A 14,332-nucleotide genomic window follows, 5' to 3' on the forward strand; every position below is an offset into this window, starting at 1 on the left:
TAGGATTAAAGAGGAAATCTCAGGGAGAAGTTGTAAAATGAATGGTGCCTGAATGACAATAAAAACACTATATATCAAAATATATATGGTATCAGTTGGACCTAGGAAAGAAAAACTCACAGAATACAGGTACTAGTAGTTTGAAAAAAACATAAAATACATCCTTCAGAAAACATGAAATGGTGAAAACATGGAAGCACTCTGTATTAGTTAGGGCTCTCCAGAAAGACAAAACCAATAGGATGGATGGATGGATAGATATAAGATAGATAGATAGATAGATAGAGTTTATTACAGGAATTCATTCATTGGGCTCATGCAATTATGGAGGCTGAGAAGTCCAAGGTTGAGGGGACACATCTGTGACAGCCTGCTCGCTGATGGGGACTTTCTGCAAATTACCATTCTTGTAGGTCAAAAATAGTTGGATATCAGAAATTTCCTATAGTTCAACTAATAGATAGTTATCATTATTCTCATTTTACTGAAGAAATTGAAGCACAGAGAGATTCAATAACTTGCCCAAGTTACACAGACAATTATTGTCAATGTTATAATTTGAGCCTAGGAAGTGTAGTTTCAGAGTCTGTCTCTTAACCAGTATGCTATACTGCACTGCTTCTTGGAAATTATCTCCATGGATGCAAAAAAGGTATTTAATAAATCTCATCACCGATTTATCATTAAAAAATATGTATCTGACTGAAAGTAAAGAGCAGTTGCCCAGGGATAGGTGGAAGAGTAGAGATTAACTGTAAACATGTACCAGGAATTTTGGGGATAATGGAAATGTTCTAAAAATGGATTATGGTGATTGTTGTACTGTTCTCTTAATTTACTAAAATAATTGAATTTATTTGCACTCTTAAAATGGGTGAATTTTATGTTATATAAATATATTTAATTATATTTTAAAAATTCTGAAAACTTCCTTAGTTTGCTAATAATTATAAGAACAACAACATAGCAAGCATCATACTTAATAGAAGAAATTTTAGAAGCATTTAAAAAATGCTTCATGAATAAGAAACAATGATTGCCATCCCTGCTGCTATCTAACACAGTACTGAAGATTCTAGCCAAAGATATAAGCTAAAAAGAATTGTTTTCATATGGGAACTAAAATAAAAGAAATAATATTGTTATTAAAAGAATATGGTCATAAACAAGGAAAAACAAAAGTATTAGGTGGCAAATTGTTATAATAAATAAGAGAGTTCAGCAAAGTACCAGATAGAAGATCAACTTACAAAAAGGAGTTTCTCAAAGCAGAAATAATCAAGTGGAAAATTTAATAGGAAAGAAGATACATTCACGAAAGTGGCAAAATCTATACAGCATCTAAGATTTAACCTAACAAAGAGGACAGAAGACCATTTCAGGGAAAAAAATGTAACCTCTGTTAAATAATATAACAAGAAATCTGAATAGAGATAATTTGATCATGTTTGTGGATAGAGTAACTTAAAATTATGAAGAACCTGTTTTACCCAAATTATTCTATAAATTCACTGCTGCAATGGACTGAATGTTTGTGTCCTGCTTCACCGTCAGTTCAAATGTTGAAACCCTCATCCCAGTGTGATGGTATTTGGAGGTGGGGTCTTTGAAAAATAATTACATCAGAAGCCTTCATAAGAAGCCAGACAGCTAGCTAGCTACCTTTCCATACTGTATGAGGATGGCAAGAAGACGGCTCTCTGTCAGCCAGGAAAAGGGCATTCCCCAAAAACCCAACCATGCTGGCAACCTGATCTAGGACTTCCAGCTTTCAGAACTCTGAAAAATAAATGCCTGAACTTTAAGTAGCCCAGTACATATAGCAGCATGAACTGGCTAAGACAGAAATTGGTACTGAGAAATGAGGCACTGCAATAACAAGTACATGAAAGTGTGGAAGCAATCTTGGAAGTGGGTAATGGGTAGAGGCTGCAAGAATTGTGAAGTACATGCTAGAAAATGTCAATGTTGCCATGATGGGATTTTAAAGGCAATTGTGATTATGGCTCAGAAATAAAAGAGGAGAGCTGTACAGAAAGCTTCTGTCTTCTTAAGACAGTACATAATTATGAATCATGTTAGTAGAAATATGGATAGTAGAGGCCATTCATGATAAAGCCTCAAATGGAAATGATGAAACATGTTATTAGAAACTAGAGGAAAGCCCATCCTTGTTATAAAGTGGTAAAAAACTTGGCTGAATTGTGTTTATGTTCTAGTGTTTTGTGGAATGTAGAACTTGTAAGTGATGAAACTGGATACTTAGTGGAGGAAATTTCTAGGCAAAGTGTTGAAGGAGTGGCTTACTTCTTCCCAATCACTTATAGAAAAAGGTAAGAAGAGAGAAATAAGTTGAAGATGGAATCATTAAGCAAAAAGGAACCAGAACTTAAATATTTGAAAATTTCTGAACTGTTAATGTTACAAAAAAATTTTTAAAAAGCAGGTTCAGAAGAGAACACTAAGGGTGTGGTGAACTAACCACTTGAAAAGGAGATTTGTGTAAGTGTGAACCATGGACTTCATCAGCCATCTCAACAGAAACCAGGAACAGAGATGGGGCAATTCTAGCAGAAATGCCAGCTGAGACTAAAGGAAAGAGAGAAAATAGGATACAATTAAGGAAGACCATCAGACTTCTTAGAACTTCAGGACTACAGGACTCAACCACTGAGCAGAAAACATGCACTATCCAAAACAAGAGAAGAAGGACCCCAAAGGAGATACAGAAATCCACAGAGCTGCCACTTCCACCATTGGCCCAGAGTGCCATGGGCTGAGCCAGAGAATGGGGCTGCCTCCACCTCAGTTGCAAACGGTGGGACCAACACGCAGCAGAGCCATGGGGCAGGGCTGTTGGGACCCACTGGGACACCACCCCCACTGGGCAGAGGTATAAAAGAGGAACCATTGCCACCATGAGTCCAGAGAGTAGAACATCAAAATGATTATTCTTGAGCCTTAAGATCTCACAGAGCTTGCCTTGCTATTAACTTGCCTAGGACCCATTTTTCCTTTCCTTCTTTCCTCTTTCTCCCTTTTGGAATGGGAATGTCTCTCCTATTCCTGTATATTTTGGAAGCACATAAATTGCTTACTTTCACAGGTTCACAGCTGGAGAGGAATTTGCCTCAGGATGAATTGTACTTCAAATTTTACCCATATCCAATTTATGTGATATTTAGATGAGACATTGTACTTCAGACTTTTAAAGTTAATGCCAGAACAAGTTAAGTATTTGGGGGCTGTTGGAATGGAATGGATTTATTTTGCATGTGAGAAGAACATGAATTTGGGGGAGCCAGGGGCAGAATGCAATGAATGAAATGTATGTCTCCAAATTCATATATTGAAATCCTAATAGAAATGTGATGATATTTGGAGTTGCGGCCTTTGGGAGATAATTAGGTCATGAGAGTGGATCCACCATAATTGGAATTAGTGCCCTTAAAAGATGACACCAGAGGTCTAGCTAGCTCTCTTTCCACTATGTGAGGGAATAGAAAGAAGACAGCCCTCTGTACACCAGGAAAAGTGCACTCACCAAGAACCTGACTATATCAGCACCCTGATCTCAAATTTCTAACCTCCAGAACTGTGAGAAATAAATGTTTGTCGTTTAAATCACCTAGACCATGGTAATTTGTTATAGCAGCCCAAACCAAGACAAACGTAATCACAATCAAGTTTCTAAAAATATACAGTTGAAATTAAGAAAATCAAAAATTCAGTTGAAATTAAGAAAATCTAAAATCTAAAATAAAAGTTCTTCTTTAAAAAAAAAAAAACTAGGCTAATTTTGATAAGAAAGATCCTTTCCCCATTGCTTGTTTTTGTCAGGTTGCTGAAGATCAGATGGTTGTAGATGTGTGGTGTTATTTCTGAGGCCTCTGCCGTGTTCCATTGGTCTATATATCTGTTTTGCTATCAGTACCATGCTGTTTTGATTAGTGTAGCCTTGTAGTATAGTTTGAAGTCATGTAGTGTGAGGACTCCAGCTTTGTTCTTTTTGCTTAGAATTGTCTTGGCTATACAGGCTCTTTTTTGGTTCCATATGAACTTTAAAGTAGTTTTTTCTAGTTTGGTGAAGAAAGTCAATGGTAGCTTGATGGGAATAGCATTGAATCTATAAATTACTTTGGGCAGTATGGCCATTTTCATGACATTGATTCTTCCTATCCATGAGCATGGAATGTTTTTTCATTCGTTTGTGTCCTCTCTTATTCCCTTCAGCAGTGGTTTGTAGTTCTCCTTGAAGAGGTCCTTCACGTTCCTTATAAGTTGTATTCCTAGGTATTTTATTTTCTTTGTAGCAATTCTGAATTGGAGTTCACTCATGATTTGGCTCTCTGTTTGTCTGTTATTGGTGTATAGGAATGCTTGTGATGCTTGCACATTGAATTTGTATCCTGAGATTTTGCTGAAGTTGCTTGTCAGCTTAAGGAGTTTTGGGGCTGAGATGATGGAGTTTTCTAAATATACAATCATGTCATCTGCAAACAGAGACAATTTGACTTCCCCTCTTCCTATTTGAATACCTCTTATTTCTTTCTCTTGCCTGATTGCCCTGGTCAGAACTTCCAGTACTATGTTGAATAGGAGTGGTGAGAGAGGGCATCCTTGTCTTGTGCTGTTTTTCAAAGGGAATGCTTCCAGCTTATGCCCATTGAGTATAATAATGGCTATGGGTTTGAAATAAATAGGTCTTATTATTTTGAGATATGCTCCATCAATATCTAGTTTATTAAGAGGTTTTAGCATGAAGTGGTGTTGAATTTTATTGAAGGCCTTTTCTGCATCTATTGAGATAATCATGTGGTTTTTGTCATTGGTTCTGTTTATGTTATGGATTACATTTATTGATTTCTGTATGTTAAACCAGCCTTGCATCCCAAGGATGAAGCCTACTTGATCGTGGTGGATAAGCTTTTTGATGTGCTGCTGGATTTGGTTTTCCAGTATTTTACTGAGGATTTTCACATCAATGTTCATCAAATATATTGGCCTGAAATTTTCTTTTTTTGTTGTGTGTCTGCCAGGTTTTGGTATCAGGATGATGCTGGCCTCATAAAATGAGTTAGGGAGGATTCTGTCTTTTTCTATTGTTTGGAATAGTTTCAGAAGGAATGGTATCAGCTCCTCTTTGTACCTCTGGTAGAATTTGGCTGTGAATCCGTCTGGTCCTGGGCTTTTTTTGGTTGGTAGGCTATTAATTACTGCCTCAATTTCATAACTTGTTATTGGTCTATTCAGGAATTCAACTTCTTCCTGGTTTAGTCTTGGGAGGGTGTATGTGTCCAGGAATTTAACCATTTCTTCTAGATTTTCTAGTTCATTTGCACAGAGGTGTTTATAACATTCTCTGATGGCAGTTTGTATTTCTGTGGGGTCCATGGTGATATCCCCCTTATCACTCTTTATTGTGTCTATTTGATTGTTCTCTCTTTTCTTCTTTATTAGTCTGGCTACTATTCTATCTATTTTGTTAATCTTTTCAAAAAACAGCTCCTGGATTCATTGATTTTTTGAAGAGTTTTTTGTGTCTCTATCTCCTTCAGTTCTGCTCTGATCTTAATTATTTCTTCTCTTCTGCTAGCTTTTGAATTTGTTTGCTCTTGCTTCTTTAGGATCCCCTATTTAATAAATGCTGCTGGAAAAACTGGCTAACCATATGCAGAAAACTCAAACTGTTACACCTTATACAAAAATTAACTCAAGATGGATTAAAGACTTAAATGTAAAACCTAAAATCATAAAAACCCTAGAAGAAAACCTGGGTAATACCATTCAGGACATAGGCATGAGCAAAGACTTTATGACTGAAACACTAAAAGCAATTGCAACAAAAGCCTAAATTTACAAATGGGATCTCATTAAACTAAAGATCTTCTGCTCAGCAAAAGAAACTATCATTAGAGTGAGCAGGCAACCTACAGAATAGGAGAAAACTTTTGAAATCTATCCATCTGACAAAGGTCTAATATCCAGAATCTACAAGGAACTTAAACAAATTTACAAGAAAAAAACAACCACATCAAAAACTGGGCAAAGGATATAAACAGACACTTCTCAAAATAAGACATTTATGCTGCCAACAAAGATATGAAAACAAGCTCATCCTCACTGATCATTAGAGAAATGCAAATCAAAACCACAATGAGATAGCATCTCACGCCAGTTAGAATGGAGATCATTAAAAAATCAGAAAACAACATGCTGGAGAGGATGTGGAGAAACAGGAACGCGTTTACACTGTTGGTGGGACTGTAAATTAGTTCAACCATTGCAGAAGACAGTGTGGAGATTCCTCAAGGATCTAGAAGCAGAAATACCATTTGACGCATCAATCTCATTACTGGGTATATACCCATGCACACGTATGTTTATTGCAGCACGGTTCACAATAGCAAAGACTTGGAATCAACCCAAATGCCCACCAATGATAGACTGGATAGAGAAAATGTGGCACATATACACCATGGAATACTATGCAGCCATAAAAAATAATGAGTTCATGTCCTTTGCAGGGACATAGACGAATCTGGAAACCATCATTCTCAGCAAACTAACACAGGAACAGAAAACCAATCACCACATGTTCTCACTCATAAGTGGAAGCTGAACAATGAGAACACATGGACACAGGGAGGGAAACATCACACACCAGGGCCTGTCAGGGGGTGGGGGGCAAGGGGAGGGAGAGCATTAGGACAAATACCTAATGCATGCAGGGCTTAAAACCCATGTAATGGGTTGATGGGTGCAGCAAACCACCATGGCACATGTATACCTGTGTAACAAACCTGCACATTCTGCACATGTATCCCAGAAATTGAAGCATAATAAATAAATAAATAAATAAATAAATAAATAAAATGAATAAATTTTTTTAAAGATAAGAAAAATCAGTGAGGGAAGGGGGACAAAGAGGAAGTATTTACTTTACCAGGTCAGTATTATACTACACAACCATAGTCATAAAGACAGTTCAATATTGGCATTAAAAAAGAAAACAATGGAACAGAAAAGGAAGCTCAAGAAAATATCCAAGTATTTATGGAAGCTTGATGTGTGAGAAAGGTGGCATCACAAATGAATGTGAAAAGAATTCAATGTTTAGTAGGGTATACTGGGAAAATTCCCTCTACATATAAAAATAATAAAATCAGAGCCCTGCTTTTAATCATGTAGAAATGTGAACTAACAGATGCATTAAAGGCCTAAATGTAAAAGCAGAAACCATAGAACTAATAGAAGATACAGAACGTCTTTGTGACCAAGAGGTAGGAAAGTACTTCTTAATAAGATACCAAAATTGTAAACCATTACATATTTTGTGGATTTACTCACCAAAAAATCAAAGATTTCTGTTCAACCAGGAATATCACGGACAAAACAAAGAAACAACAGACAAATGGCATACTAGAAAAAATATGTGCACGTCAAAGTACAACAAAGATTACTATCTAAGATAAATATGTAACTCTTATGAAACATTAGGGACATGATAGAAAATCCATAAAAAACTAGATAAAGCATATAAACAGACAATTCATAGAAAAGAACATGTGAATGTCTAATATTCCTATGAAGAGATGTTCAAAATGTACTAGGAATCAAGGAAATGCAGGTTAAAACAATGAAATTCTACTTTATGCCCAACAGAACAGCAAATGCTATAAAACTGAATAATACCAAGTAATAAACAATACATAAAGAAATGGGAACCTTCCTACATTGCTGGCCGGAGTGTGAATTGCTACGGCTAGCCATTCTGGAAAAAAAATACGGCAATATTGCATGAAGTTAAAACAAAATTGAAACTGGATACCTTAGTAGTTGTAAAAGGTACAAATGCACATTCCCTATGACAGAAAACTGGGTGAAATTCTCTAAGGTACATAAAATGAAAGCATTTTTTATGGGTGAAGTTGGAGAAAAAACTAGATGTCCATTTCTTGGGGAATAGACAAGGAAGAAGTGATAAGTGCATACTATGAGTATGTTAGGAGCAATAAATTAGATAAGCATATAACATCAAGGACAAATCATAAAGTCAGAAATCAGATGTGGTCTCTAGCACAATACTAGCTATACAAATCAAAAACACATGTGTGAAACAATACTACATGCTCCCTAAGAATATGTAAATATATAAATATCCAAGAACACAGATGAAACATATCAGATAGAATAAGTGCCTATCGTAACAACTAACATTTATTGAACACTTATGTGCTTAGCCCTGTTTTAAATCTACTAACTAATGTACTAATTTAATTCTCAAAACATTTATCATTTTAATCCCTACTGTATAACTGAGGAAAATGATGCACAGAGAGGTTGATAGAGCAAGTGGGTGGTAGATGTGGAATTCAAGCCTAGGCAGTCCAGAGCCTGTGCTGTTTGCTTCCCCTATGTTCTCTGTGGAGAGGAGGCAAAAACTCAGGAGGGTAAATGAGAATAGTATGCCATGAATAAATAATTAACCCCCACACCTGAGATCTGCTAAAGGAAACAAAGTCTTCAATTACAAGATCTCCTTATTACAACTCCAAGTCAAGGGCTTATATAAAATGAGCAGGCAGATTATTAAATATTTGACCCTTTCTGGTTCTAAAATTTTCAAATCCTAATATTTGACTTTACGTTTTCTATGATAGAAGACCCAATCAGATACAGCATATCTGTGAAAAAAGAAAAATATATTATTTTTCAATTTTCTAGGGCAATCTAAATACTATGTCATAGAAATTAATTCTTAACACAAAGTAGGCACTTTCAGCAGGTAGATTATGATTTTAAGTTCTAGATTTTGGCAAACAAAGAAACTGGTTGCTCTGTTTATACACACAATACTAATACCACTAGCTAAATTAGCAGAACATTATTAGGGGGGAAATATTGTAACTTTAGCCCCTGAGGCTGCAAGTATTGTAGGGGTTATATTATCATAACAGCTATGACATTTAGAGCAAAATAAAAACAAAGTAAAATACAAAGTAATCTTACAGTAGAACGCTTCCAGAAATGAATCATTTCAGTGATATTTGTTGCAGGATGCAGTAAAAAGTAGTACTTCCATTCATCCCAGTCTACTGTCATTGATCCATCACTATCCATGCTGAAATTTAAAAAAAAAGAAAATAGTACTTGTAACATTTACTTCAAAGTTAGCACCACTATAAAAATAAATTCTTCTTAAATATTTATTGTTGGAGCCACTCCTTTGGACTTTGTGAAATGACTGTATTTTCATATTGTTATTTAAGTGGACTTTATTTTTTAAGTAGTTTCAGATTTTCAGAAAAATTGAGACGATAACACAGAGAGTCCCATATGTCCCCATGCTCAGTTTCCCCATTGGTAACATTTCACATTATTATTGTTATAATTAATGAACCAATATAGCTACATTATTATTCACTAAAGTCCATACTTTATTCAGAGTTTCTTAGTTTTTAACTAATGTCCTCTTTTTGTTTTAGGATCCCAGCTGAAATGGCACATTCTATTTGTCATCACATTTCCTTAGGCTCCTCTTGGCTATGATAGTTTCTCTTTCCCTGTTTTTGATAACCTTGATAGCTTCAAGGAGTGCTGATCAAGTAATTGGCAGAATGCCCCTCTAGTGGAATTTATTCCATATTGCTTTTTAATTATTTACTTGTATGTATTTCTCCCATATTTTCCTGTGATGTTTTGAAGGGAAAGACCAAGTCATCTGTGTATCTCCAACACTTAGCATTCAATAAATATCTGTTGAGTGAATGAATAAATGGGTGAAAAGTGAATAAAACTGATTGAAGGGTAATTTTATATCTTTTGGCTCTTCAAATATTATTTTTACTTCTTATCCTCTTCTCCCTATTTATAGCTTTTTAATCAAGTTTAAAACAACCTTTTATTTATGAATTTAAAGAGAAGACTCACTTTTTACCTTGGAAAATTTAGGATTTACTCAATTTTTAAGCCTCTCAATTTTTTTTTAAAAAAGGATCAGAAGTTGTTTCATTGTGTCTGACTAAAAGGTGGAATTAGTGAAATGCTTTTTAAGTAGCATTCTTGTAAATACAAATTCTAAAAAACAAATTCCATCCTGCCAACGAAAAGATTAGTACAATTTCCAGTTCTAGCCAAGACAAAATAGTGGCTATAGAACTTAGATTGCCACTGTAAACCAATCTGAAACTGGACACAATATATGAAAAATTGTTTTCAGGCATTGGTCTACAAACAGGACAGGGTTGTGATACTTAGAGAAGGAAACCGAGAAGTTGAGCTCTCCACTGATTCTCATTTCCTGATGGGGACACTCCAAATTGTAGCACAGATAAGTAGAAGCCTAAATAAAGAACAGGTGGGTAGAATAAACAAAGATTGGAGCTCAGGGCTGCTGAGAGGGCAGGATTTTCAGGTCAAATTTTGGACAGTGTTCCAGAAACTATACCGGTAACCTTGAATCTTTGGCTGAATACTAAGCTACACTTGACTCCATCAGCCTGACAAAAATAGCTGCTGGAGGACTGTGAGTTTATAGAAATTCAGTAGCTGAGCAATATTGGAGTCCAAAAAATAAAGCAAAGATGGAAGTGAGGGCAAGAAACATTACATACAGGAGGAACTGAAAAAAGCAACCACTGACATCAGAGTCAGCTCTTGATAGCAGACACCTTTTCTTTTTTTCTTTGAGACGGAGTTTGGCTCTTGTCGCCAAGCCCAAGCTGGAGTACAGTGGCACAATCTAGGCTCACTGTAACCTCCGCCTCACAGGTTCAAGCGATTCTCCTGCCTCAGTCTCCTGAGTAGCTAAGATTACAGGCACCCGCCACCACACCCAGCTAATTTTTGTATTTTTAGTAGAGACAGGGTTTCACCATGTTGGCCAGGCTGGTTTTGAACTCCTGACCTCAGGTAATCCACCTGCCTCAGCCTCCCAAAGTGCTGGGATTACAGGCGTGAGCCTCTGCGCCTGGCTGATAGTAGACATCTTTAGTGATAACTTCAAAGTGCTGAAAGAAAAAAAAACTGTCAACCTAGAATGCAATTGCAATAAAAATAACCTTCAAAAATGGTGATATAAAGACATTTTCAGGTAAACTAAATATTCCCTACAAAATTCACCTGTGGGCAATGTGCACCGCTTCAATCTGCTTTGCCTTATGACACTACATTGTAATCATCTGGAATTATCTACTAGCCTGAAACCCTCAAGTGGGGACTTTGGCTTGTTCACAACTGCATCTTTTGTAGCTGGAGCTATGACTGACATTTATAAAAGTTCTATACATAAATTTTGAATAAATCATTGAGATCAGGAATTCATAATTTATCTTAAGAGTATGATTCAGCAGGGTATTTCCGATTTTCCAAAAACAGTATAGCAACATATAAGTTTGTGAGTAAAGGCTTATAAAATATCACTTGTCATATCAACGAAAAAATCCATAGATTGACACACTCCCAAGTTTTTATCAAACTTGTCCTGTTATTTTTTTTAAAAAAGCTTTTTTTAATTTTAAGAAAGCTTATTTCTTGTTTAATTACTTATGAATACAGAACATATTCTGTATGATTCCAGTTCTTTATTAAAATCTTTTGCATTTCCTTTATGACCCAATGTATGGGCAATTCTTATAAACGTCCTATGTGTGCTTTAGGAAACACATATTCTTCAGTTTTTGAGTGCAATATTCTATGTATGTTTGCTAGGTAAAGGTTAGTGATGGTATTGCTATATTTAATCTTTAATGGTATTTTCCATCTGCTTGTTCTATTAAAGAACAAGAGAAATCTGAGTTAAACTCTCTTACTATAATCATTGACTACTTATCTATTCTTTCTTGTACTTTCATTAATTCTTGATTTATAAATTTGGGCTATATTATTAAATCTATACAAATTAGAATTCTATCTTCTGGGTAAATAAAATCCCTAATCATTATTAAATGCCCCTTTTATTTTTGTAATGTTTTGCTTTCTCCATCCTTTTTCTTCTAACACTTCCATTTACTTAAAAATATACCTCTTGTAACAGTATGTAATTAGATTTTGTCCACAGCAACAGCCAAAACCAGATTTACACTGTCGAAGACTTAAAATATTCTGTCAGATGTAAGATACAGATTAACAGGATACATTTCATGTTAAGACATAAAAGATAGAACCATAAAACAAGCAAGAAATAAGAAACTATAAGGAATTATCAAACATATTTGAAAAAGAACCAAATGACATAAACTTCTATAAATAAAAAATTATTAATAAACTCAGTAGAACGGCTAAGTGAAGAAAAGAGATAGATGAAGAGAGGAATTGAAGATATATTTGAAGGACTTACCCAGAATGCTGCACAGAAAAAGAAGAAAGAAAATATGAAAAAAAAAAAAAAGAAAATGAAGGGGAAGCTGTATTTTAAAATATAAAGATTGAGAATTTTCCAAAACTGTTATAAGACATGAACATAGTTTCAAGAAGTACAACATTAATATCGAGGAAGTAAAATAAATAAAAAGAAAGCAAGACAGGCCTACTCACTAGATAAAAAGCTATAGAACCCAAAAGACAAAAAGATCATAAGAGAACTCAGAGAGAAGAGACAAATCCCTACCAAGGATCAATAAAAAGACTAGCCCAATCTTCCATCTAATAGTGCAATCTAAAAGCAGCAGAATAATATCTCAAAGTTCTGAGAAAAAATAATTGTGAAACTAAAACTGTGTATCTAGCAAAACTCTCTTTCCAGAACAAAAGTGAAATAGACATGCTTTCAGATGCTCAACAACTGAGAGTTAAGTACCAATATTTCCACTAAAAGAATTTCCAGAGGATGTAGTTCATGAAGAAAAATTATCCTGGATGAGTAGTGTGGGATGCAAGGAAGAATGGTGAGTAAATAAGATGCTAAATATAAAAACATCAATCAAATTTTCTGTATAAAATAACAATTACAATATCTATTTATTCAGTTTAAAACGAGAACAAAACAGCATATAAATTAGGAGAGGAGTAACTGGAGCTAAAAGTGTTCTAAGCTTTATTGTTTGAAGAGAGTATAAAGATTTTGTTTAACTTCAACCTTTAAATCAAACTTGTATAGTAAAATTTCAAGTCTAACTACTAACAAAGTATATAAATCCAAACCACTAAAAAAAAATAAGAAAAAAGATGAGAAAAATTTTATAGAAAAGAAAGGAAAAAGAGAACCTTATAAATACTGTAAATCAGTATTACAATCAATCCAATTTCATTCAATCTCTTACAGAGAATATAAAAAGAGACTATTCCACAATTCATTCCATGAGGTCACTGTAATCTAAGAAACAAAATCAGATTAGGACAGTAGAGAAAGAAAAGAACAAGACAATTTCAGCCATGAACATAAATGTAAAAGCTATGAATGAAATTTTAGCAAATCAAATCCACCACAATATTTTTCAGTTGTGTTTATCCTAAGAATGTAAGGATGAATCAACAAAGAGAAAAATCTGTAAGTTAATTCACTACATTAACAGATTAAAGAAAGATATATATGATCATCTCACAAATCTAAACCCATTTGTAATTTTTAAAAGTCTCTTGACAAAATAGAAGTGAACTTTCTTAACATGACAGATGATAAACCACTTTTAATGGTAAAATATTAGAAGTATTCCCTTTAAGATCAGGAAAGAGAATGCCCATCACTACCAAATATTTTCATTCAATATCATTACAGCAAGAATAGAAAAACTAATTAATCAAAGGTCTAAGGATTGGAAAGAGAGAAATAAAGCCACCAGAATTCAAAGTATTATCTTTCAAGTAGTATCTTACATGGTAATTATAGCTTCTGTCTCCTCCACTTCCCCACACCACAATTTATCTGGTTCTTCTCAAGCTATAAACACATCTTGCATCCTTGTTAAAAACTGGAAGATCACAGCTTGAGGCTGTTTAAAGTCACAGATATCATCAAACATGTCATTCTAACCCAGTCAGAATCTAGTCTATGCAGAGGGCATATCAAGCACTAGACACTTGGCAGCATTATGGGCAAATCCAAACTGTTGTAATTTAAGGAATGAGCTAGCTGAAAGAGGGTTTGAAAAACCCATCTACCACCTGCAGAGGATCCTAGAGTTAACCAAAGTGCTCACTTCAAAGTTCTTACTCTCAAGCCCAAGGAAGTTTGAGAACCAGCATACTACTATCAAGCTTTTGCGCTTCGCAGGGACAAGAGACAATGGCGGATTAAGAATGAGTAAAAGGATCCAGACAACATAAGGTTTTCTTTTCATCTCCACCGTCCTCTACTTCCCCCTCCCTCCTGCTCTTTTAAAATTTCTCCTTA

General features: G+C 34.9%; 1 protein-coding gene across 1 annotated transcript in view; it reads right to left on the reverse strand.

Moving 5' to 3' along the window:
- The window catches only part of LOC134809780 (mitochondrial adenyl nucleotide antiporter SLC25A24-like), a 51,045-nt gene that overhangs the window by 15,651 nt on the left and 21,062 nt on the right, over window positions 1-14,332 (reverse strand). The window contains exon 5 of the mRNA XM_063808596.1: window positions 9,013-9,124. Coding sequence (XP_063664666.1) covers window positions 9,013-9,124 — 112 coding nt within the window. The remainder of the gene's footprint in view (window positions 1-9,012; window positions 9,125-14,332) is intronic.

Source organism: Pan troglodytes, chromosome 1 (assembly GCF_028858775.2).
Source record: "Pan troglodytes isolate AG18354 chromosome 1, NHGRI_mPanTro3-v2.0_pri, whole genome shotgun sequence".
NCBI lineage: Eukaryota > Metazoa > Chordata > Mammalia > Primates > Hominidae > Pan > Pan troglodytes.